At 35.0% G+C, this 26156-nt stretch overlaps 1 protein-coding gene across 1 annotated transcript in view; it reads left to right on the forward strand.

Moving 5' to 3' along the window:
* Positions 1 to 25889, forward strand: part of LOC128238505 (uncharacterized) — an 89430-nt gene extending 63541 nt beyond the window's left edge. Inside the window, exon 3 of the mRNA XM_052954491.1 lies at positions 24676 to 25889. Coding sequence (XP_052810451.1) covers positions 24676 to 24998 — 323 coding nt within the window. The 3' untranslated portion in view covers positions 24999 to 25889. The remainder of the gene's footprint in view (positions 1 to 24675) is intronic.
* Positions 25890 to 26156: the final 267 nt, after the last annotated feature.

Consider the following 26156-nt stretch of genomic DNA (forward strand, 5'->3'; position numbering starts at 1 on the left):
ATTTAATTTCCACTTAATGTATTGTGCTAGTATTTAAATCATGAACATATTTGATCTTGTAACTTTTAATGTATCTGGTTATTTTTATAATGAAGCCTATAATCTTATTGCAACCTATGCATTTATACTATAACATGTGATATTATGATCTTGAATCTTTTTTGGTCTTTTGTTTGTCTGTTATTGGATAATCTATTATGTCGGAAATAGCTATCAGCTAGTGTTATGTATGATTATCATAACCGATTTTAAATAAGATTAATTTATCTTATTGTATCGTTTCTTGATAGTTATAGTATTAGTACACGCACTTAAACAAACACCAAACCGATCATGCATGTACCGGTACGTGCACACGTTCAAATATTCACCTTTTTCAATTAAATTATATAATTTTACAGATACGCCTCAGACCAGAAAAAGCATGCAAGGTAGCTGTGGCATGTGTAATCCTACATAATATTGCAGTGGACATGAACATGCCTATGGACAACGATGAGTTCATTCAGCCACAGAATGGGAATGATGGAGTACACCAAGATGGTGATACTGGCGTTGCCACTCGAGACTTCATTGTGAAAAACTTCTTCTCTGTGTAGTATCGATATGGACTTATATATACCACTGCTATCATAAATGCTCGTTCTTCATCACCACTGCTCGTTCTTCATCACCACTGCTCATTCTTCATCACCACTGTTAGTTCATCATTACCACTGTTAGTTCATCATCACCACTGTTAGTGTACTGTACGTGCTCACTTTATTTTGGCAAGTAAGGTAAATCGCTCAGAATGGCCCAAATATTGCAGACAGACGATTCACACTGAATTAAAAACATCATGTAGGTAACTTTACAAGCTCGTACATAAATTGCAAACAGTCAAATAATAAATAAACACCATGAAAACCAGGATGAAATAAACCATATCACATGTTCATGTTTAACTCTCGAAGAAGGTTGTCCGGATGAATCCGTCTATTTCCTCTGTATCAAGTTTTTTTCATATTTTTCCATCACTCTCATCTTCACCCGATTGATTTCCTTCTGTAAAACAAAACGAAACATAAACAACTTTGCCGATTTGGTAATACAATCAACCCTTAGACTTTTTCATACCTCTTGCTGTGCCAATTCCACCTGATTTTGAAAGTATATAATTTGCCAATCAATTAGTTCCTCTGCTTTGGTTTTCCTTCTCTTGACACTATTAACAATAAGGATTATAATAATAAGGATCAAAATCATATTCATGATGTTATAACAGTGAACTGAAACTATTGCTAATTGTGACAAAAAATAGCAAATGACGTGTGGACTCAGACTGTTAATGTTGAAGTTTACTCAATTGGTGTATATTTCATAGATCGTATTTTTACAATGCAGTTGTTTGAATACATGGCAAACATTTACACACGTTCCTGTTTGTGTTCTTGGTAACTGCTCTTTGATGGTCCTGCAGTGTGCTGTGCCGCCATTATGATCTTGGATGGCGGGGGTAACTTTGATGACCTATGGCTTTCACTCTCCGCATCTTCTTTATCCGTTAAATTTGGTATAAACGAAAGACCATCTGCGAAACACAATAAATGGTGTAACAATTAAGATAAGGGAGACAACTGTGTTAACTAGAATTATAGTCAGAGTCGATTTTTTTTCGGACGTTTTAACTTGTACAAAGTATTTGAAGGTGAAGGATGTGAACAACGAGGCACCTCTAATTTACATTGTAATAACGACTTTATAGCAAAATCACCGTTTGGAAATAGATTAAGGTAAGAAATCAATATCGTTTTATGCCTTTGAAATATGTATCTTAGCCTGTTACCGGCCTTCTTCAATTATAATCAATGTTTTCCGTTGGAGGATTTTGTTACTTAAAATAGAAACAAAATCTGTATACGAGGCTATGATTTGTTTATTTTAACTAAGAGCTTCCCTTTCATGTATCAGACGACATTATGTTTTATATATCAAATTATCATGTTTATCACGAAATTACCTGGCTCATCAGAGTCCATTCCACCTACAACTCCATTGAAACTGGCATCCGCATGTATAGATACAATTCTATTGGCTTGATCGCCAGTCCGAACAGCACACCCCAGGGCAGAACATTTGACACCTATTTCTTCCCATTTTCTTTTCTTTTTCTCATTAGAAATTTTATCTGTCAATTTGTTAAGTCAGCATTTCCCTCGTCTCGAAGCCTCACATACATTCCTCTATAATCAAAGTTTCAATAGCTGTGAAATTAGGTTTTTTTCTCCTTTTTTGTTTTTCAGTATCATAAGCAGAAGACTTTGGGATGTCGGGCATCTTGGATGCTTAATGATGGTGACAGATGAATTATGGGACAGGAAGTTGGATTTAATCAACTGTTAAGCATTTAACGCTAGCGTTACTAAACGGCAGCGTTAAATATCTATGAGCAACATTAATTAAACTGACCGTTAAGTAACAGTCAGTTCTGGATTTAACGGATGGTTAAGGTAACGTACTGTTAAATTTAATTGAGGTTTTGAGCAGCGAGTCGAGTTTGTCGGTCGACCCTAGGTGCTGATTGACAGGTTCAATTGAATGATCGACTTTAGCCGGTGATTACAGGTGTTGAATTGGTTGTGCTGCGTTAGTTTCTTCCTTACAAAACAGTAATTAGTGCCGAAACATGGTGAACATAGGTAGCATGCATCGCTTTCACAATCCCACTTTCGATAGTCAGACCATTTGGCTCAATAGTATCAGGAATATCATTGGGAGTTGATAACCCGGGATGACCCGCTTTTACATAAGGTCTATTCGCCCCATCAGCTATGTCATACATTACGCTTAAGGTAGGAATTTTGTTTTTTTGTTTTTTAGGCTATTTGTTTTTGCATATTTTGACGGCAGATCCAGCAACACGTTGTACATGCGACATAGCTTATAGCTCAAAGACAGTTTCTGTCAAGGGATTTGGTTTCCAGGTAGTGCGGTGAGTTATTAAACATGTAATTTAATTCTTTGTTTCTAACACTAACCAAATCCCGCTTGTTATATTTGATACAGTGTTGTGCGGTATCAACTAGTTGTCACCGAAATCCTGTTTATGTGGGTAACACATTTTGCACTGTCGGATGGCCCAGCTCCAAGCTCAAAGATTGTAGTCCCTTGCACTCATTTAACTTTTTGTTGTTGTTTGATCCTTGATAGCAGTGAGGACACAGAAATTAACATCACCAAAGACAGCTTGTTCAGCCTTGAACACATTGAAGGCACTTAAGGTAAACTTATCCCGCTTGCTGAACAATGAGGACATTGAAGACGCTAAGGTATCCACAACCAAGATCGCTTGTTCAGCCTTGGTGACATTGAAAATACTTAAAATAACCTTATCCTAGACCGCTTGTCAGACTTTAAGATCATTGAATCCACAAAAGGTAACCTCATTCAAGAATGATTGTTGAGCCTCGATGACACTAAGGGCAAATAATTTAACCTCATCCTCGATCAATTGCTGAGCCTTGAGGACATTAATGACAAAAACTGTTATCTCATCCGAGATCACCCTTGAAGACTTTGGAGACACAGACGGTAACCTCAATCTAGACCGCTTGTTGAGCCTTAAAGGCATTGAGGATACAGATGGTAACCACATTCGGGACCGCTTGTTAAGTCTTGATGATAATAAGAACTCAGACGGAATCCTCATTCTAGACCGCTTGTTAAGCCTTGATGGCATAGAGAGCACAGACGATAACCTCATCCTAGGTCGCTTGTTAAGCCTTGATGACAATAAGTACACAGACGGTAACGTCATTCAAGATCGCTTGTTAAGCCTTGTGATCATTGAGGACACAGACGATAACGTCATACTAGATCGCTTGTTAAGCCTTGTGATCATTGAGGAAACAGACGGTAACGTCATACTAGATCGCTTGTTAAGTCTTGATGACAATAAGAACTCAGACGGAATCCTCATTCTAGACCGCTTGTTATGCCTTGATGGCATTGAGGGCACAGACGATAACCTCATCCTAGACCGCTTGTTAAGCCTTGATGACAATAAGGACACAAAAGGTAACGTCATTCTAGATCGCTTGTTAAGACTTGTGATCATTGAGGACACAGACTGTAACCTCATACTAGATCGCTTGTTAAGCCTTGATGACAATAAGGACACAAAAGGTAACGTCATTCTAGATCGCTTGTTAAGACTTGTGATCATTGAGGACACAGACTGTAACCTCATACTAGATCGCTTGTTAAACCTTGATGGCATTGAGGACACAGACGGTAACCTCATACTAAACCGCTTGTTAAATCTTGATGACAATAAAAACTCAGCCGGAATCCTCATTCTAGACCGCTTGTTAAGCCTTGATGACAATAAGGACACAGAAGTTAACGTCATTTTATATCACTTGTTTAGCCTTGATGGCATTGAGGACACTGACAGTAACCTCATCCTAGACCGCTTGTTGAGCCTTGATGGCATTGAGGACACATACGGTAACTTCATTCTAGACCGCTTCTTAAGCCTTGATGGCATTGAGGATACGGATGGTAACCTCATTCTAGACCTCTTGTTAAGCCTTGATGGCATTGAGGATACGGATAGTAACCTCATTCTAGATCGCTTGTTAAGCCTTCGAGGCATTAAGGACACAGACTGTAATCTCATACTAGATCTCTTGTTAAGCCTTGATGACAATAAGGACACAGAAGGTAACATCATTCTAGATCGCTTGTTAAGCCTTGTGATCATTGAGGACAAAGACGGTAACCTGATCCTAGATCGTTTGTTAAGCCTTGGTGGCATTGAGGACACTGACGGTAACCTTATCCTAGATCGCTTGTTAAGCCTTGATGACAATAAGGACACAGAAGGTAACGTCATTCTAGATCGCTTGTTAAGCCTTGTGATCATTGAGGACACAGACGGTAACCTCATCCTAGACCGCTTGTTAAGCCTTGAGGGCATTGAGGACACCGACGGTAACCTCCTACTAGACCGCTTGTTAAGCCTTGATGGCATTGAGGACACAGACGGTAACCTCATACTAGACCGCTTTTTAAGCCTTGATGACAATAATGACACAGATGGTAACGTCATTTTAGATAGCTTGATAAGCCTTGTGATCATTGAGGCCACTGACGGTAACGTCATTCTAGATCGCTTGTTAAGCCTTGATGGCATTGAGGGCACCGACGGTAACCTCATCCTAGACCGCATGTTTAGCCTTCATGGCATTGAGGACACAGACGGTAACTTCATACTAGACCGCTTGTTAAGCCTTGATGGCATTGAGTACACAGACGGTAACCTCATACTAGACTGCTTGTTAACCATTGATGTCGCGAACATCGCAAATTATTAGGTATTGTTATGTTTTTGTCATATTTTTTCAGTTTAATTATTTAATAACTAAACTTATGAGTTATTTTTGACTCCTGATTTTGACTCCTGACGTTGACACCTGATTTTCTCCTGAAAGTTATCCCACAATATTCCGTGCTTCACGTTTTTCTCATTGTCTGCTGCAGTATATAAATGAGACTGAGCAATAAGTAAGGGGTGTTTTTGAGTCGTTTCAGAGTTCAGTTGGTAGTAAGGCTTCTTTTAGGATTTCATAATATTGCAAAACGGACTATTAGTTAAATATTGATGTTTTGAATTGATGATTATTATTAGATGTATTAAGATAATGTTAACCATATGCTGATTATTAAATGTTGGAAAGGTATAATGTGTTCTGTATTGCTGTAAAAAGTTAGGTTTTTCAATGTGGAAAACAACTTAAGTCTAATACAAAACAAAGGCAAATCGCTCAAAGGATTATCGACGAGAATAAATTTAATAAAATGAATATAAAGTACGCCACACTTGATGGCATTGAGGACACAGACGGTTACCTCATTCAAGAAGCTTGTTAAGCCTAAATTGCATTGAGGACACAGACGGTAACCTCATATTAGATCTCTTGTTAAGCCTAAATGGCATTGAGGACACAGACGGTAACCTCATATTAGATCGCTTGTTAAGCCTTGATGGCATTGAGGACACAGACGGTAACCTCATATTAGATCGCTTGTTAAGCCTTGATGGCATTGAGGACACAGACGGTAACCTCATATTAGATCGCTTGTTAAGCCTTGATGGCATTGAGGACACAGACGGTAACCTCATATTAGATCGCTTGTTAAGCCTTGATGGCATTGAGGACACAGACGGTAACCTCCTACTAGATCGCTTGTTAAGCCTTGATGGCATTGAGGACACAGACGGTAACCTCATACTAGACCGCTTCTTAAGCCTTCATGGCATTGAGGACACAGACGGTAACCTCATACTAGATCGCTTGTTAAGCCTTGATGGCATTGAGGACACAGACGGTAACCTCATACTAGACCGCTAGTTAAGCCTTGATGGCATTGAGGACACAGACGGTAAACTCATACTAGATCGCTTGTTAAGCCTTGATGGCATTGAGGACACAGACGGTAACCTCATACTAGATCGCTTGTTAAGCCTTGATGGCTTTGAGGATACAGACGGTAACCTCATACAAGATCGCTTGTTTAGCCTTGTTGCCATTGAGGACACAGATGGTAACCTCATACTAGACCGCTTGTTTAGCCTTGTTGGCATTGAGGACACAGATGGTAACCTCATACTAGACCGCTTGTTAAGCCTTGATGGCATTGAGGACACAGACGGTAACCTCATACCAGATCGCTTGTTAAGCCTGTATGGCTTGGGGGACACAGAAGGTAACCTCATTCTAGACAGTTAGTTAAGCCTTGATGGCATTGAGGACACAGACGGAATCCTCATTCTAGTAGGCTTGTTTATCCTTGATGACGTTTAGGAAACAGACGGTAACCTAGAATGACAACAAATGAATTCAATTAAATAAACAAGAATTTCGAAAACATGAACGGTTGAAAACATGATAACACAGATTGAATCAAAGATTCTACAAATTCGTACATCGGTTTTAGTAAATATTTTGCTATGCTAATGCCTAAATCCCTATTGAAAACTGCATTTTGTTAAGTATTTCCGTCACGAAAGCTTTTATTGTGATATTTCTTATCGTTATTTAACTTTTATGTCAATGTGAAATTATAAATGATATGACGTTCTAATTTGTTGCAAATATACTGATTATTATTCAAACATCTTTGATCTTTGATTTGTTACATGTAACAACTGATATATGTTCATCAGATATTGTCTTTAAACTCAAAATGCATACGTATAAACGTTATATAAAATGTACGTTAAATTTAGATTGAATGTTACGTTGCTTAAATACGATTAAGCCAAGACTCACATTATTATATTAGACAGTACTATTCATTGTCTACTACACTCATTATGGTTTAAGTTCCATTAAAACAATTATAGCTTTAAAGTCAACGATTCGTGATAATGATGCGTATTAAAAACAATTCCAGTTAAATTGTGGGAATTAAAAACTTAACAAAAATCGTAGATTTAAATTCTTGAAACTTACGGTACCATGTATCGAAAGTACCATGTACAATAACGCAACGGATAATTATTCCTGAACGATATTTTAGCCGATTTTACCAAAATGCTTATATTGTTAATTGCAACTGCTAGTTGCATCAGCAATTAATTTGTTTATTCGTTTTAGTGACAAAGAAATGTTAAGGTATTTAGTCTTTTATTTGTGTTTAAAGAATACAGTCTCTTTTTATTCATATAAATTACTTATCAACTACATCGACAAGAATTGAACCCTGCGCGGACATATCCATTGCCTTGGTCTGAATTTGCAATCCCATATAGGGTGTTATTAAATGTTCACGCTGTCCACTTCCAGTGCTCGGATACGTGGAATCAAACATGTATACTTCATTTGATATATTTTGTGTCTAAATCAATGCATGCGGATCTGGTCCACATTCGCGCGGAATCACGCAGTGAACGATTTTTGCAGATTTGGACCAAAACCAGAATAGGTTAGGCTTAAAAAACATGTAACAAACAGTTTAGAAACTCCATTTAACGAACACAGTAATGAACTGAATTAAAATGCAAAAACAACATGCTCGTTAAACTAACTATATTTAGATTTTTTTATTTCTTTACGGACACACATGCGCTTTCCGTTTTGAAATAAAGATGCGTAACGCAAGTGCAGGTTACGTGTCCTGAAAATACCAGCCTGACTAACATATAAAATATCAATTGCGTTTCATCGCAGTGATAAAATCAGTGCTTTCAGCACTAATAATTAATAGTACCAGGCGAAAAAGAAACTTGCTAACTGGAAAGATGAATTAAAATTATTGTCATGTTCCGAATTTCCTGAAATGCAATGCATTTACTAACCCGGAAGAAAGATTATTTCAAATCTTTAACCAAATCCTCAAGTCAACATTATCAAGTTCAGTTTGCAAAGCGGACTAAAACAAAGTAAGGTAAGCACCTAGTTAATAATGGAAAAGTTTCAAATAATTTATTCTTAATTTAACTCTTATGAAGATTAACAATCGAAATTCGAATGCTTATATTGTTTTTAAACTATTTTATTTTGCTGAACATAACTTGCTCGTTCGTATTCTAGATTAGTCATATTGTTATTTTTATATTGTACTTTGTGGTTTAATATGCTTTGGTTTACTACTATAATCTATGTTTTTTGTTTTGATTTTTTTTAACGAAAGGTATTTTTTTTGTATTTTCTCCATTCTATTTGACCGTCACTAGGTTTTGAGTACATAAAGTTAGTTTAAAATTTGACATTTTGTTTGTTCGTATTTAATTGTTTAAAAGTTGATACTGGCTTTGGATAATTTTAATATTATATATTGTGTTCGATATGTTTTTGGACATTAACATGTAGCGGATTTTGCTTCACCCCAAAGTGATATCTTAAGGTATGCTAGAAAAAATATCAATCATGTGTGTTGGTTCCAGGTAGGAAAATCCAACCCTTGGACACGCTTATTAGCCGGCAACTCTCCAAGTCTCGTTACCTGAAAACACAGGTGCCCTCGAGTCCGATTTTCCCATCCGAAACGGAAACACATTACAGTTATTTTTTTTATAAAACTTGTTATTTTTGTTCTATTGTGAGACATAACAGAAAATAATATTTTATGCTTAAGTTCAAAAATGAGTTTCAAGAAGGAGAAATTTGTCATTTAAGTACAATATTTAGCTTATTTTTTATCCTTATCTTTGTGTTGTTTTCTTATCCGGGCTTTTCGCTGACCGTTCCAAGGTAGCAACTCCAACAGTTATTGATACCTGTATCTTTATAGTTATGTATATTGAGTTATGACGCTGCTCGTCGGTGATGCATTGATCCTTAAAAATACCCTCAATCAGGATTAAGTTTCGGCTCCTTGGTCTGACCCTCATATAATCATCAGTGTATGTCGCGGGGGAAAGCGAAAAAGTTCTTCTTCTATATGTAATGTCACTGAGAACCTTTTCGCATTCACCCCTCGATGTGGAACATGAATATACTATGTGTGAAATCAAGTATCATACGTTCCCCTGCCAGAAGTAACCCCACGAAATCAGCCCGATCCATGGACAAGTAGTTTTCATTGCTTAAATATTATCATAGCTTAAATTGTACAAACGTGTGGGATAAAAGTCGCCTCTTTAAAGAACATGTTCGATGTATCTTTTTTGCAATTGCTCCGCTTGATAAAGGAGCAAAAAAAGAAAAGCACACGTTTCAAGTGCGCAAATAATACTCTCAAACGTAAACGATTGTATAATGCCTGATAAGAAACTTTTTAAATCCGATGAAAATCTGGCAATTTTAATATTGATCTGAAATAGTTTTTTAGTGCTTGTAAAGATATGTTAAGATCTATGCGTTTAAAGCGCATTTATCATTGTGGAAAGATAACAAGTTAAATGAATCGCACTTAGATCGGCTATCGATCGAATAGTGTCATTGAAAGTCCTCATTTTTATTGTTATAATTGAAACCTTAAGCAAACAGCATTGATTTTTTTAAATCTATCGATGAGGATTTTTCTGAACTTGTATATTTTGAATTATACCTATGAATTTTACCTAAACAGATTTTTTTACAAATACACATTTCGTGGGCGATCGAGTGGGCTTCCTTCCCTAAGCGCTTAGCAAAACCGGATGAATGAATTAATTCTTCTGCACCGCTATATATCTATATATATATATATATATCTATATATATATATATATATATATATATATATATATATATATATATGTATATGTGTGTGTGTGTGTGTGTGTGTGTGTGTGTGTGTGTGTGTGCGTGCGTGCGTGCTTGCGTGCGTGCGTGCGTGCGTTTGTTTGTGTGTGTGCGTGTGTGTGTGTGGGTGTGCTGCCACACCGCTAGGCAGACCGGTTCCATATAACAGCAAGTGTTTATTTTTGGTCTTCATTACGATTATGTCTGCAAGCCGGTCACCTAAATGAAGCCAAATGATAAATAAACCAAAATTAAGCGCTTGAGCTTGACACTAAATGGAAATTTCAGCTTAGTAAATATTTGGTTGTGAGAGCTTTCTAGTTTAAAAAAAATGAATATGTCTGGCAATCTTACTTGCGGCGGGTTGAGTCTAAACAGTGAATACTTATCTGTTTGGGTATGTCTGCCCCTTAACCTCTGACAACTTTACTGTTAGCTTTATTTGCATTAAGTTGAATAGTTTTTGTTAACATATTTTATAGTGCATTGCTTCAAACATGTCAATCAGAGCCTTGTATTTAATACACTGTAGTTCATTATTTAGTCAACTGCCTGTCAAAGCGCAGTTTTGTCGTATTTGATGGAACCGCTTATAATCGGTAAAATGTGGCACTAATTTTCCTTTTACAGACAGTTTACTACTACAGAAATAACCCTTTTTTCAGTTACGCTGGCAATGTTTTTACTGTGGTAACCCTTTCACAGTTACCTATTTTCGGTGCTCACCCTTTAACTGTCGCCTAGGAAGACGCCTAAAAGCAGGTCCCCCAAGTGGATGAACTTTTCCCTGTATCCATATTACAAAACACTGGCATACAATTTTAACATACTTTGATATTGAACCTTAAATTGTCAGTGATAATTTTGACCACTGACCATCCAAGGTTAACGATATGAGGAACTACGGTGTAAAACCTAAGTGTTCTTAATTAATCTTGAAATAAATTAAGACTGAGTTACGCGTGAGTAAAAAAAAACTACGTTTTGATATCGTTTTAAACATGTATTGTTTTTTTATGAACTGGATTTCCACCGTATTAATTATATTAGTTTTTTTTATGTTCGCTTAATTAACAAAACCGATTATAAATAGCGAGGTGATTAAGTTGCTATTGGCTATTGAAAATATAAACACTTTTCATGCGATTGTTCAATAGTGGTTTGAAAGGTTTGTTAGAAAAAATAATCTTGTTCCGTATCCTACTGTAACGTTTTAATATCGCTTTATGAATTTGCTGGAAAACACCAAAACAAAACACAATGTTAATTGAATTTGAGTTTTATCAAAAACAACATGAAAGTCATTTAGGAATTTGTCGCTGTTCTCCGTGAAGCATGTAGTCATTTCATAAGATCACGCACGGTTAAACATGTGATAATATTTGTGTTGATACACGGCGTAGCCAGGCGTTGAGTGATAATTTTCCAGAGTGCCTCATAATGGTCCGAGACGAAGTCGACGGACGAAATGAGCACGAGAGCCATTATTACACAACGGCACGCATTTGCCTCACTTTTAGTGAATAGAGAAGTTTGATGATCCTGAGGAATCATTTGATTGTGTAAACAAACGCTATGTGTTTAAGCAAATGAGCAAATCCTTAGACATTTATGAGATTAGGAAATTATAAGATATGATTGCAACATTAACACAACAGACGCGTGAAACAAATATACGGTCTAACAGATTGATTTTTCAGTAAACACAGGAGTGTGTAAATAAACAAATAGATGGGCGTAAACTTTATAAAAGATAAACTGACGTTTTTACACGCACGGATTATATAAATCCCGGAATCCTTTGTTACGATGACGATAATATATTCATTTGGTTTAAATAAAATCGGCAAACAACTATATCATTAGAACTTCACACGCACGGATTATATAAATCCCGGCATCCTTTGTTACGATGACGATAATATATTCATTTGGTTTAAATAAAATCGGCAAACAACTATATCATTAGAACTTCAGCTTTTAACAACCCATAACACATGTATGGATCTAGAATCTTACTTTCTACCAATCTTAATGATTCTGGATTTGTTCATATCTTAAACGTTCCAACACGAGCAGACGAGGCAATACTCTTTAAAGATTATTTGAAGCTTGTGACTATCACTCGAACAGTAAACTCCCTAGTTATGAGGCTGTTAACATATCTGGCACAATAAAATTATATAATGCCTTATAATAAATATAACGGAACAAAGTATAATACTTTCAACCGTAAAAACAAATCGATTCATCGAATACAAAAAGCGTATTTAAAACTGAATTACCGACCAATTGCTTTTGATAAAAATAAACGGTTTCTAATTGGGCTTTATAATAAAAACACACTGACTAATTTATGGTACAATATAAATCCAGATTCTATTGTCCTATAAAACAACAAAGATATGGATAAAAATATGTGAATAGGTTATAAATTACCTGTCCTATCTGACTTATTGTCTAAAAATGATAAACGAGAAAAGGACAGAGAAAAGGACAATAACAAATTTAGGTTGGGAAATTGCTCGTTATAAAAAGACAGATACAATAAAAGCATGTGATCGTGTAGAAAATAGATTGGTTTTTTTTAGAAAAAGTCTTTATCGCCGTTTAAATTCGATGGAAATTGCTATTCCTCAACTAGATAATCATCAAAATAAATTAGTTGTTAAACCAATGACAATGTAGTACTTAAAAGAATGGTGATTAGATTGATTTAATTACAAAAAGATTAAATACAAATAGGCTTTACTCGACATTATCCAAAGGTATGTTTAAAAGGTTAACACATTTCACTGTGATGGAACCACAGAAAATAAGTAAAAAATATTCTAATATTATAAAGGCGGATTTGGAACAAACTTTTACAATGGTCCTTATGAATAATTTGTCTTTCTAGAATTAAAAATGTGATCAATAAGTGCAGGAATAGATAGGTCACACCTCTTTAACAATGAAATTTCAATTCCTTATGACTTACTGAAGTTGGGTATGATTACTAGGGGCATCATGAATTAAAACAAAATGGATTATATATAATGACATCATATTGTATTAGAGAGAAAAAAGATACGCAATCATCCAAGAATCTGTATGTTTTTACTAAAAAAAGGGTTAATGAGAAAGTCAACATACGCTTCGTTTGGAATAACCAAGACAAAGTTTGTAAAGAATGATTAAAGGCGATAAAATGAACATTCATTTAGCGATGTTACCATTACTTCTTAAATAAAGATAAAAATTCCCAGGATATAAGTACTGCGGACTAGGCAATCCATTGGATAGTGGACAAGAAGCTAATGTATAAGATGCCATATGTGAACAACACAAACATTGTTATGATGATGACCCAAATAATAAAAAATATGTGGTAAAAAGTGTAACAGAAGTTATAAACAAGTAGGTCTTACTCATGTTGAAAACAGGTTGCAAAGAATTTAGTTTTCAAACTTGTTATAAGTAAAAAATAGATCTGGGGTTTAAAACGGCATTCAAAACAAAACTTAAAACGGAGTTCAATTATCAATGTTTTTAGGAAGTATGCGTAGGTAATGCCAGTAAAAGATAGCAACCATGTCATGAATGCTTTTGATAAAGTTGTTACGGAGTCAAAAAGTGAACCAGACAAAATCTGGGTAAATGAAGGTCAGGAATTTTATAATAGCGTACTTAAACAATGGCTATCCAAACATAATATTAATATGTATCACAATTTTAATGAACAAAAGGCCGTTGCAAATGATCGCTTAAATCGAACTTTTAGAGTAATGTGGAACTATTTAACTGCACATAACACTAATAGGTACATAGATGTTTTACACGATATGGTTCAACAATACATTAAGACAAGACACAGTAGTATTAAAATGTCTCCAATAGAAGCAAGTAACTTAATAAATAGAGGGCAAGTTTCCTTAAATCTTCTAATTCGCATAATAAAATAAAACCTTTCAATTAAAAAATGTTTGATTAGGGGCCTATCCATTAGCTTATCAATTAAAAGATTGAAACGGGGAATTTATTATGGGTTCTCTATATGGGTAGGAGATAATCCAAGACAAACAAGGTGTCTTTAGAATTGGAAATGGTTTTAAAAAAGAAAAACAAGAACTTTTGTAAAATGATTAGGTTATTCGGGTGTCTTGAGTACCCTAGGACCTAACGATTTAATTAGATAGTGTTTACTTGTGTTTAACAGTGTCCATATGATATTGTGTTTATTCCATTATCTTAAATAAATCTCTTATCATATAAACAAGAACAAATGTCTTTAGTGTAGCTGTTTTAAATTGTGTTTGATCTAATGGTGTTCATACTATGTTTTTTTGTTAATGTTTTAAAGAGTCCCTTGGTTATTTCTTTACATTTTTTACGCATTTGTCATTTAACGTATATAAATACATCTTCGACAGGAGCCAACAATTCAGTGATTGCTTTGTTTTTGTCATTAATGTGGTATTTACTATCATTAGAGTAATCACTGTTATCAAAAAACGTTTTTTTCGGCATGTAAATCATCATATGCATATTTTGTTTTTATTTCATTACAAAGAGAATCAGTGTCTGTAAAGAGTAGACCACTCTGGCCACTCTTCTTACCAGACTTCTTTAAAATAATTTGTTATGAAAACCTTATATAAGGTACTTACTTTTTTCGAGAATGGACATTTCAAAATAACAGGGTCGACTAAGAAACAGTTGTTTTTAAATGTATTTATTGCAAATATATCGTCGTTAAACATCTTGTCAGAAACGAATGTCTCCCTTGATGCATGCTTTTCAAGTACCTTTTTATTATTTTACCTATCTCCTACATAATAAAGTGACTATCATGTATATAACTCTTTGGATTGGCAATGATCATAAATATGTATTACTTATCATCCTCATAACCTGATTCTTTGTAATTCTTTTTACAAACATGTCAAGATTTGGATTTCTTAAAAAAATATTATTGCTTGGTTATTATCATGTATTTGATAGAATGGTTCCTAATTTTTAATATTTTGCCATGCTGGTGGTGCATTATTCTATTAAACAGTAAATTAGAAAGATGCTTTACAGTATTTCCATCAATATTTAAGGATCGTGTTTACTCAATATATTAGCTTCATGATCAGAAAATGTAATATCCTTAGGTACTTGTATCGGTGTTAAAGCTGTAAATAGGTAACTGTGCAAGGTTAACCACAGTTAACAGATAGCTGTAAAGGGCTTAGTAGAAGAAGTTAGTTATCTGTCTGTCACAGGAAAAATTGTGCCACATTCGAGGGAACCTGCTTCTAAGCAGCGGATAAAAAATAACACCCACTTCACCCACCCTCATCGTGATTAAAATTACAAATAGATACTGCCATTTTGACAAGCAATTAAAGTGATGTGCACTTACTTTTATGTTGGAGGTATACAATATGATTAAATTTCGTGTTTTATTCTGTAGGTCGCAGGCTGACATACTTTACTAATCGAAATTAGGTATCGTGGGATTCTTTTTTTTATATGACATGTTAAAATGATAAATGCGTCAGGTTACAAAATGGAGCGTATGATCCTATGCTTTTTAAATCAGTGCGAATTGAAAGAGCAATTTTTTCTAATAAGTTCATAAGATTGCAACGTTAATGTGAATTTGAAACAAAGCCGAATTTACCGTATTTCCACGTTCAATAACAGTCGAAAAGTGAGCTTTTTGGGTAAAACCGTTTTTTTTGTGATAGATCTTGATTGATTCTCTATATTTGTTTATAAATAAGATTAAAATTAAACATATCATTCTTACCACAACCAACAACAACTTAAAGGCAAACAAATTATAGTGTTAAGCAAAAAATTATTATCACTTTTTTGTTTTTCAAACATGTCATATTATTATTATTATTATTATTATTATTATTATTATTATTATTATTATTATTATTATTATTATTATTTTTATTATTATTGTTAGATTGATTATATTTCACCCATTCATGGGGAGACATATTGTTTTTGCCCTGTCCGTCAGTCAGTCCGTGAGTCGATCAGTCCGTCAGTCAGTCAGTACGTCACAATCGTTTCCGCTCAATAACTATAGAACGCTTATACACAGGAACATCGTACTTGGTATGCTAGTTGGTTGACTAGTAGATGACACCTATAGCTTTTGAGATCATAAGGTCAAAGGTCAAGGTTACATTCAGGTAAAGAACGATATGTTGGCATTCACCTTAAGCTTAAATATGGTTTCTGCTCCATATCTTAAGAACGCTTGTACCCACGAATTTAATACTCGGTATGATTGTTGATCATGACTAGTAGATGGCTACTATTGGTTTTGAGATCACTAAGTCAAAGGTCGCCGTGATAATGAGGTGAAGAAACGGTTACCGCTCAGTAACTAAAGAACGCTTGCACCCAGGAACTTCATATTTGCTATGCAAGTTGGCCATGACAAGTAGATGACCTATACTGATTTATTTATCAGTCCGTTAGTCAGTCAGTCAGTCCGTCAGTCTGTACGGCACACTTTGTTTCCAATCAATAAATAAAGACGATTGCTTGAGGTCAGTAGGTCAAAGGTCAAGGTTGCCGTGACCTTGAGGTAAAGAAACGGTTACCGTTCTGTAAAAGGGGTGTCGATAAGAGTAGTCTTGGTGTCATAAGAAGACTGTGACTAACCTAAATCTCTGGCTTAACAACTTGTCACGGCGGCATTCATGAGACCAATAAAACCTTCGTTGTTGGAATTGAGCCTTAATGACAGTAATGAAGAAGCTAGTAATATTCCTCTAGACCGCATGTTGAACCTTAACGCCATTGAGGACACAGAAGGTAACCTCGTCCTAAGACGCTTATTAGCCCTTCAAGATACCACGAACGAAGCAAATGAAATTGACCTGATCAGAATACACGTCGATCTTAAAACGTTGAAGACGCAGCAAGTGACCCGTACATAGAGCTAGAACGGGACCGAGAGATCTCAAGCCTAGAATCAGTGTCCCATTTTTGACATCAAACACGCCCGGTTGAGTGTGAAACTATACCACTTCTGCAGATGCAGAAGCCTGTGTGCACATATTGACACACAACCGTAGACAAGTCAGATGTTACGCGCGCGGTCACGTGTTCACGTTTTAAATGGTGCGTAAGTCTTTCTCGAGTAAGACAATGTAATATGTCGATGGCGTGTAACATCTATGAAATAATGTATTCAGGGACGATTGATTTTGACGAGCAAATACACCACTTGAAAGCTTTTTTTCAGGACCTATCAATTCATTTATGAAAATAAACAGATTTCATTCTAGAAAAATGACATCTAACGTTTAAGACACGTCTTTCGAACCACGGTTCAGTAATAAAATGTAAGCTAATTGAATAAACCATAAAAGTGGACAAGACTGAGCGTTAACCGTGTTTATTGATAAAGTGACCATACATAAAAAATAAAATAACTCAATTATAAAACACTGTATTCAAAACATTACCCTCCAGGTTTCAAACCAAGTTCTTGTAAACATGTTCAGACAATTAATAAATTACTGAAGTATACTTTTAAAGAAGGTCATATTTTGACAGTTACTGTTATCGGGTAGTAGGCTTATAGGAAGTTTCAACTTGTAGTTATTTAGAATCAGTTGTAGAGCAAAGCAAAACAATATTAGGAAATATTCTAGTTTGCTTTATGAACAAACGATTAAACGTGCTTTTTGTGTAACAATTGACCAAAATATAAAAATCAAATCGACAGGTGGTACAATAATCCCAAATATTGCCATACACTAATGAACTTTAGGTTAAACAGTAATCAAAGACTAAAGTATTTTGATATTCCAACTGCTTATTTATAGCTTTATTTCCAATACAGAATGCATCGTAAGAAGGTAGATTCGATACAGAGAAGAAACTCTTAACTTACCCTTAAGTAAACATAGCTTGTGACAAAAGCAAGTAGCAATGGAGTAATTTGACGCGTTTACATGATAAATCACTTGTTCAATTCGCATAGAGACGGATTTGTGGTCTATTGCTAGGACATTGGATTGTCAACCCAGGGTTAACAGGCTCGATTCCCCGTTTAACCTCTAAATCACTTACCCATTCCTAAAGGGGCGATTGACGAGGGCCTCATGTGACAGTAAGTGAACAAAATGAAAAAAATTACAAACAAGTGCTTGTTTTATAAAACGGTTAACAGTGTGTATCACGGTTCTACAAATTTGGACATCTTTTTTAGTATATACCTTTACTATGCATATGCTAAAATTCATATTCAGGACTTATTTTGTTAGGCATTTGTTGTATCTTGAGAGATACATTTATACATTTATAATTAAATATTTCATACGTTCTACCTTGATGGAGTTATACCTATAATTGTTAAAACACCTTTGATTCATTACATGAAGCAACTCCTATACATTCATTAATTGCTGTCTTTGTACTAATTAAGCCTAAGTATGTATATGTAACGTTGGTTTAAGGTTAATTTACTTATATAGTTTACACTTAATCAATCACCAACCTCACATGCGCCCAGGCCGGGAATCGAACCCGAGTTGCCTTGGTTAGAAGCGAGTGAGCTATCCACTGCGCTAACCGGACAACCAACTAATACTCTTCATTTTATACCATACTCAGCATGGTGTACGTTCCTTAAACACCAATATAGCTATAAGTAGTCTTTAAATAGTGATAATGATGCATATTAAGATTAATAACAATTCAACTTAAAATGTTGGAATAAAACCAAACAAGAAACATAGATTTTTATTTCCGAAACTTAAGGTAGCATGTGCCGAGAGTACCGTGTACAATCACGTAACGGATAATGATTTCTTAACGTTATTTTTTAAAAGATTTCTTCAGATTGCCTATATTATTTCTTCCAGCTGCTAGTTGCATCAGCAATTAATGTTGTTATTCGTTCTACTACCAAATAAATGTTAAGGTATTCAAACAATTGTTTGTGTTTATTTATATAAATGCTGCTCATTTCCTATACCAGGATCAAACATGTACACTGTATATTGATCTTTTTTGTGTCTATATAACGGCATGCGGACCAACAGTCGCGCGGAATAACACAGTGAACGGTTTTTGCAGATGTAGACAAAACCTAGATATATTTTGGTTAAAAACACGTAACAAACAGTTGCAAAACTCCATTCAACGAACATAATCATGATCTAAATTGAAATGTAGAAATGCATGGTCGTAAAGCAGAACATAGAGAGTATAAAACTTTTGTATCTGTTTTGAATTTGAACGTTTGATTCATTATTGCGTATCAAACATTTATGATTGTATTTTTGAAACAATGTCAAACTATTAAAATCAAATAAAAATACATTACTGACTATATTTCAATTTTCTTTATTTCTGTACGGACACACATGGGGTTTCCATTTAGAAATACAGATTCGTAACGCAGGTGTGTAATACTTGTACTGCGAATACCAGCCTGACAGTCATATGCAAGATCAATTTTGTTTCTTCGCCGGGGATACCCCAGCGCTTTCAATGCTTAAGTTCAAATACTACTTATACTTGAAATTATAGATTCTAAAATGAATTGATTGAACCAGGCGAAAAAGAAACTAGATAACCGGGAAGGTTTATAAAGATATTTGGTCAAAATTCCATGAAATGTAATGCATTCACTAATCCCGGAAGGAAGATTATTTCAATCATTACCCCACTCCTAAAATCGACACATTTATCTACGAACGGAAATATGAGAATCTGCGATCTGATTTTTTATCAGCAATCTTTTATTATCTTTTACTTTTAGTGTGTAGATATTTACTTAAAAAATAGGCTCTTTCCAAAACAATTATGACCTACTACCACACACCTTCGCGGACTTTAAGGTTCATTTGGTGTCTAATAAATTAATATTTAATAGCAAATGGTCGTCGTAATTCTAATTATGTATTTCCAGATATTTTAAGGCAAATATTTAACGATTGTATTTACATATTTTCAGATTGGTGTCTTTAAAGGGAAAAGGAGGGGGGCTATTCATGTCGAGAAAAAACACACTCCGTAGCTCAAAATTTGCAAGAAAAAGTATTTTAAAGTCATTCACCTAAATAAACAAGCACTCCCTTGCCATCTCAGAAAAAATATTCCTACCTTGCAGCATTGGAAAAAAGATAATTACTAAACGAGCACAACGTTCAGAAAATCGAGCATAGTGCAGCAAGTATAACAAATAAAGTTCTAAAATTTGTAACGCGTGTCAATAAAAAAGCCACACACATGTAAAGAAAATGCTTAAACCTAAGGTATGTGAACAATTCTCACGAAAATCCATATTTTTACGTTGTCAACACTAACGTCTAGCAAGTTATGCAAGTTCTAGACGATTAGATATTAAATTTTATTCAGAACTTTTACCTTTAGAACAACTCATGGCCATTCCTTTGTGGAACTACATTCTCCACTTTTTTTAATTTACTCATATAAACCTCTAAAAATGAAAAATAAGAAACCATACTCACTGTTTACATGCATATTTCACTCATTGGCACTGTAAGGGAAGATGCGTTGGAGCATTTTCAACACATAACAAAATGTTATGGCTCCAATGATTATCCGGCGTGAATAAGGAGCTGAGCGAAATCTGCAGATTGTTTTTTGTCATATTTGTAATAAAAAACATTTGCATTCTTTCGGAAGTGTTCTTATACTAAATGAATATTATTTTGTGTCAAAATAATCAGTACTACTCAATCAACAATGCCTTGAGGCTTTGTGACGATAGCAACTTTTTTAAGAAGGATAGTTTTGTAACCAGGAAATTAATAAAATACAATTTTTCATTATTTTATTGATTATCTTCCTTATTTGATTAGATATCACCAAGAACTCTCGAGACATTGTTGATAAAGCAATCTGGGTCATTTTGACACAACAACAATATTTAATTGTTGACATACTTTTCCGAAAAGTGAATATGCTTTCTGGTCTAAACTCTTATACTATTATTTGTCGTAAAATTTGGTCCTCTCCTTACTACCCCTCAACATGTCATAAAGGATGTTTGTTGTATTCCCTAAAAATAGTTTACCCAAAACTAAATTAAACATGATCTTTGGGACTTTTTAATTATTGTCCTTCCCACTTTTGCACTGCGGCAGGCTATTAAACATTGATCCTTACAAATGCCGTCAATCAGGATCAAGGTTCGGCTGCTCGGGCAGTCCCTGTTATTACCTTAGTATTTGAAATATACTTTTGTACAAAACAGCGTCTCATTTTCAACAAAAACATAGCTGTATCTTGTTTCAACTGCTCTACTGGGTCGAAGTAGTAAGCTGGGAAAGGACATGTTTCACATTCTCAAAATGCTCTAATACGAAACCAAGAATGAGATCCGATAAAATAAAAGAACAAAGTAACTTTTAGAACTCGGCCAGGTTCTCATACAATGTTTATTTATCAATGAGGGTTTCAACTGTTAAAGCTGCACTCTCACCGATTGAAATTTTTGACAACTTTTTTTTCTTTAAACGAGCAAGTTTATGCGAAACTGCATGTAAACCCTTCATATAAGACTGCTGGCAAAACATTAATCACATATTGTTCTATTCAAGTTAAAACTGTCTTGATGTTTTGTGCATTTTTCTTAAACCGTTAGTAACGCTTTAAGCCAAAAAAACAGTACTTTTTGAATTGAAGTATGAAAATATGCGATCTAATATTTTGTCAGCAGTCTTTTTTCATTGGTTGCAGATATTTATGCAAAAAATTGCTCATTCCAAGGCAAAAAAATAAAAAAAAAGTTGTAAAAACGGTAGATCAGTGCGAGCGCAGCTTTTAGTACGCGTGTTAAAAGCGCATTTCACTTTGTGGGAATATAACAAGATGAATGCTACGAAAGGTTTATGTTATCAATCCATGTCAAGTTTTGAATAGAACATATCGTACTTCAAGAACATTGGTAAAATTGTTTACATTGAACATTTACGCTCGCGTCATGTAATCATACCTGTTTGTTTCAGTTTGTTGTAAACATTTCACGTAAGCTGATATTTATCTTTAGAAATGTGCATTGTTAACATATTATCTGCCGTCTCAAAGCTCAAAATAACCTGTTTGTTATTGAACGGAGTAGACGATTGAGTGTACTTAAATGCGTTGCAGGAGTTAAATATTAGGGTTTGTACTTGCTCGAGCATACATCAATATGTCAATTAAATGTTCTGGAACCATATCAGCATTTTTTTGAGTTGTTAAATTGCAAGCATCTCTTTGGAAGTTTCGTAAATAATTACTATATTTACTTCCCTTTTAAATACGTTGTACCTATACTGTCATGAGAAATTTAAAAAGAATTTAAACACAACTTTGACAAGTTAAATAGTTTTGCTTACTTGTCATGCATGCTTACTGACGTTCCACTCTCAATTAGACGCATTGCAATGTTGTTCACATTTTATAAGTATGAATTTATTCTAGACTTCGGTAACGTTGCTCATTATGGACACTCTAATGCACCAGTCAATTGTACCCCCCCCCCATCCCCCAGGTCCGGGGGCATTTGGCGGGGATTTTACCATCATGATTTTAGGCGGGGTTGGTTAGACCGAAGGTCAAAGTCCCCGCTTTTCGCCGGACCTGGGGGTCGTGGTTACAATTGACTGGTGCATAATCCGATGCCAATATTTAACAATACTCGGATACTCGAATTCATTATACTTTGTAAAAATGTAACACGAAGGTCTTAGTTTTGTACCGAATATTCATAGCATATTTAATTCATGAATCTATTCAATGAGGGCAACCGAGACAGTATGAATAAGTTCGTTTAGTTTGTAATGCATTAACTTTAGCCGAATCATGGTTAAGCGTTGGAACTCGGCCACTAGATCATTGAGTATGAAGTCTTGATCTAAGATATGACAGGATTGAATAACATAGCCTATACAAGACATACTGTGCATGAATTCTGCTTTGCACATTTGAAGGAACGGACTTTTAATGTTTAGTGTATTCAAAAAAGCATACAACTTAATGAATACCACAAGTAACAAGTAAACAGACTATTAATACAAAGAATAGGCTGAGATATTTTTTCTTCATGCGCTTAAATAGGAGCATAAATATATAGGAATGCCAGCTGACAGCTAAAAAAAAATGCCGTATTACTCAAACACAATTACTTTCTGAATATGAAACTAAATGGGCTCACTATGTTCTTTCCTTGTTACTTTCCCGACTTTATAATGTATTATAAACCAACCATCGATTAAGCAAGAGAACTGTTTGATGTGTTTATCAATCCTACAATAATATCATTATTGATACCGTTTGTACACAGGGAGTAAAATCCACTCACTCACAATATGGGATCAGACACAACCTGTCTGCTCGGTTGGGCCTTAATTTTGGCGCCCTTAATCCTGCAAGGGGTCGGCCTATTTACGCCCAAGTGGGGGTCCAGTTCAACATGCGATTCGATTGGAATTATTTACAGTTGCTGCTCTGGTGACGATAATAAAACTTGTGAAAAGAACGTGGGCGATGGTAAAATCCTTTCGACAGACTTTAAAAATCAGATAAAGACCGACTAAAGTAATGAAAGTTGTTGATCGTTTAATAATAAACCTATTATTTTGTTCATCATAATAGATGTGAAGTGGAATATTCTTTTATGCTATTACACCATTATAAATTATATAAACCCATTCTATTTACATACAGATCGAATACTTTTTAACAGATTGATGAACACACCGTATTACATCAATGAATGTATATTTCAGATTTAGACCCCCGTGTGATGGGACTCCATGCCACTGCCTTTGGAATGATGTTCCTCGGGGTGTTCTGCATGTGTATTGAGATCTTTTGCAATAAAGATGATGAATATTCCCGTTGGTGTGGCCTTATTGGCGGCATGCTGTACCCTGTTGCAGGTAAGAACTGCAGCCATAATAATGACGAATATTCCTCAGTGTTATTTTTCTCTTGTATACTAAAACATCATTAGTGTATTGTTCATGCTGGTTGGAGTATTCTATAATTACAAAGCTACCACATTGTAAACAAGACATAAAACAACCTTGACTGGTTTGTAATGCAAGGCCAACGGGTGAGGACAGGTATGGTTTGCACCGCGTGGAAAGTAATCCATATATATTAATTTAGATTATAGGTCCATTAAGCATGTACCCTTATGCATGATCGCAGTTTATTGTTGTCGAGTTTATACGTTACAAAAAACGTTTTGGAAATTTAGGAAATTAAAGGGTTTGCTTAGAAATATATCGTCTTTCACAAGAAGTTAACACCATAAAATTAATATTTTGTTAATAGCAGTTTAAGTTTCATATTATTCATGAACAAATCATTCTGCTGATTTGTTAGAAAAAAGAATTGCTGCTACTACAGATCGCCAAAAATAAAAATTTGGCTTAGAGATCAGAGCACACTGAGATGTTTTACCAGGGTCGTCTTGTTCCGTTTTCAGGTCTGTTTAGCTTCATAGGGTGCATGATCTGGGTTTCAAAATACTCTGGTTCCTCGTTGGGCTACTCATTCGCTCTATCATTGACCTCTGCATGTCTCGTTCTCATCCTGACCTTCATCGTGTGCTGTCTTATTTGCAAGGCCATGAAGGACGACGACGATGACTCGGGAGCCGCAACCGGGAGGTCTAATCCAGAATTTTCTGGTGCTGTGCAGGAGTATGGGGGCGGTGGAGGTGCCGCTCCGGAGAGTGGGGGCTTTTTTTTGTTCGCGAGGAAGCTGAACATCAAAACTCTTGTGCATACTGTTTCCGGCCATGACTAAATGTGGTACCATTTTGATACATAATAAGGAAGGTGTACCAATGTTACGAAAACTTATAAATATTAAATAACTATGTTTTCTCCCTTCTGTAATATATAAACCAAGCTCTGATCGTAAGACGAAAAGGATCCTGGCCCCTTAAACGGTAATTTGTCCCTTGAAACAGGATCAGGCTAAGAACACTTGTTTTGTTTATGCCATAAATCGTGTAACTTTCTTCTTTTTAAAGCGACTCGCTTCTGAAATTGTAAAAGCACATTTTTGTACAAATAATTAAAGTTTGGCAAATCATTAGGCGTATTTAAAATAAGATACTGACGGCTAAATCCCTTCAACAAATTTTTGATCAATTGTATTATCTGAAATGGAATCAATCATGTTTTTGTAATATTTACTTCTTTGTAGAATGATTTGAGTTAAACGGAATAAAATCATATTTTGAATTATGTTGTACTAGCGAATGTTTATGAAGTAGAGGGCTGTGTTTTAAAAAAGTGTTTTAAAGTTTGTTAATAATACTAGGACCAACATTTTATTTTATTGATATTAGTTGAGTTTTTTTGGAAACAACTTTTTCTATATATTTAGATACATGCAAGACTTGGATTGGGTTTTTTTTGTCGGAATTTTCTGTCATTTGAATATAATAATTACAATTCTATACAAACTATATTGTGAACTCCTTTCTGTGTACTTCTGTACAATAACTCCCATATCGAGACAGTAACACGTAGACGGAGCATAACCGTGCAATAAGTATCGTCCGGATAATAATCAACGTATTCAATTATACACATGCTAGTGTACCTAGTAGTCTATTTCTTGTACCATGTTTGACAGTGCTTAGGCGATCGTTTTTAATTTTAGCAGCTTTGGTTACTAGTGTAGTAACTATTTTTGTAACTTTGTTCTAGAGTGCTAGTGTTTAATTTATTAACTCGGGTTATTGACGCATTTGTGGCGATTTTAATGGCATTTCCTCAATAAAACTAGTTTATATAATGATTGTACTGAACAACTTTTTATCCCCACTTTGGAACTTTTAATTTAATGTATTTGTTCGGCTTATAACGAATACATAAATCACACATCCAACAACAAGCATTCCTGCTTTATTATTTATATGAATTTCAAGACAAATTTCTAAAACGTAATAAT

The sequence above is a fragment of the Mya arenaria genome, chromosome 6 (genome assembly GCF_026914265.1).
Source record: "Mya arenaria isolate MELC-2E11 chromosome 6, ASM2691426v1".
In the NCBI taxonomy this organism is placed as follows: Eukaryota; Metazoa; Mollusca; class Bivalvia; order Myida; family Myidae; genus Mya; species Mya arenaria.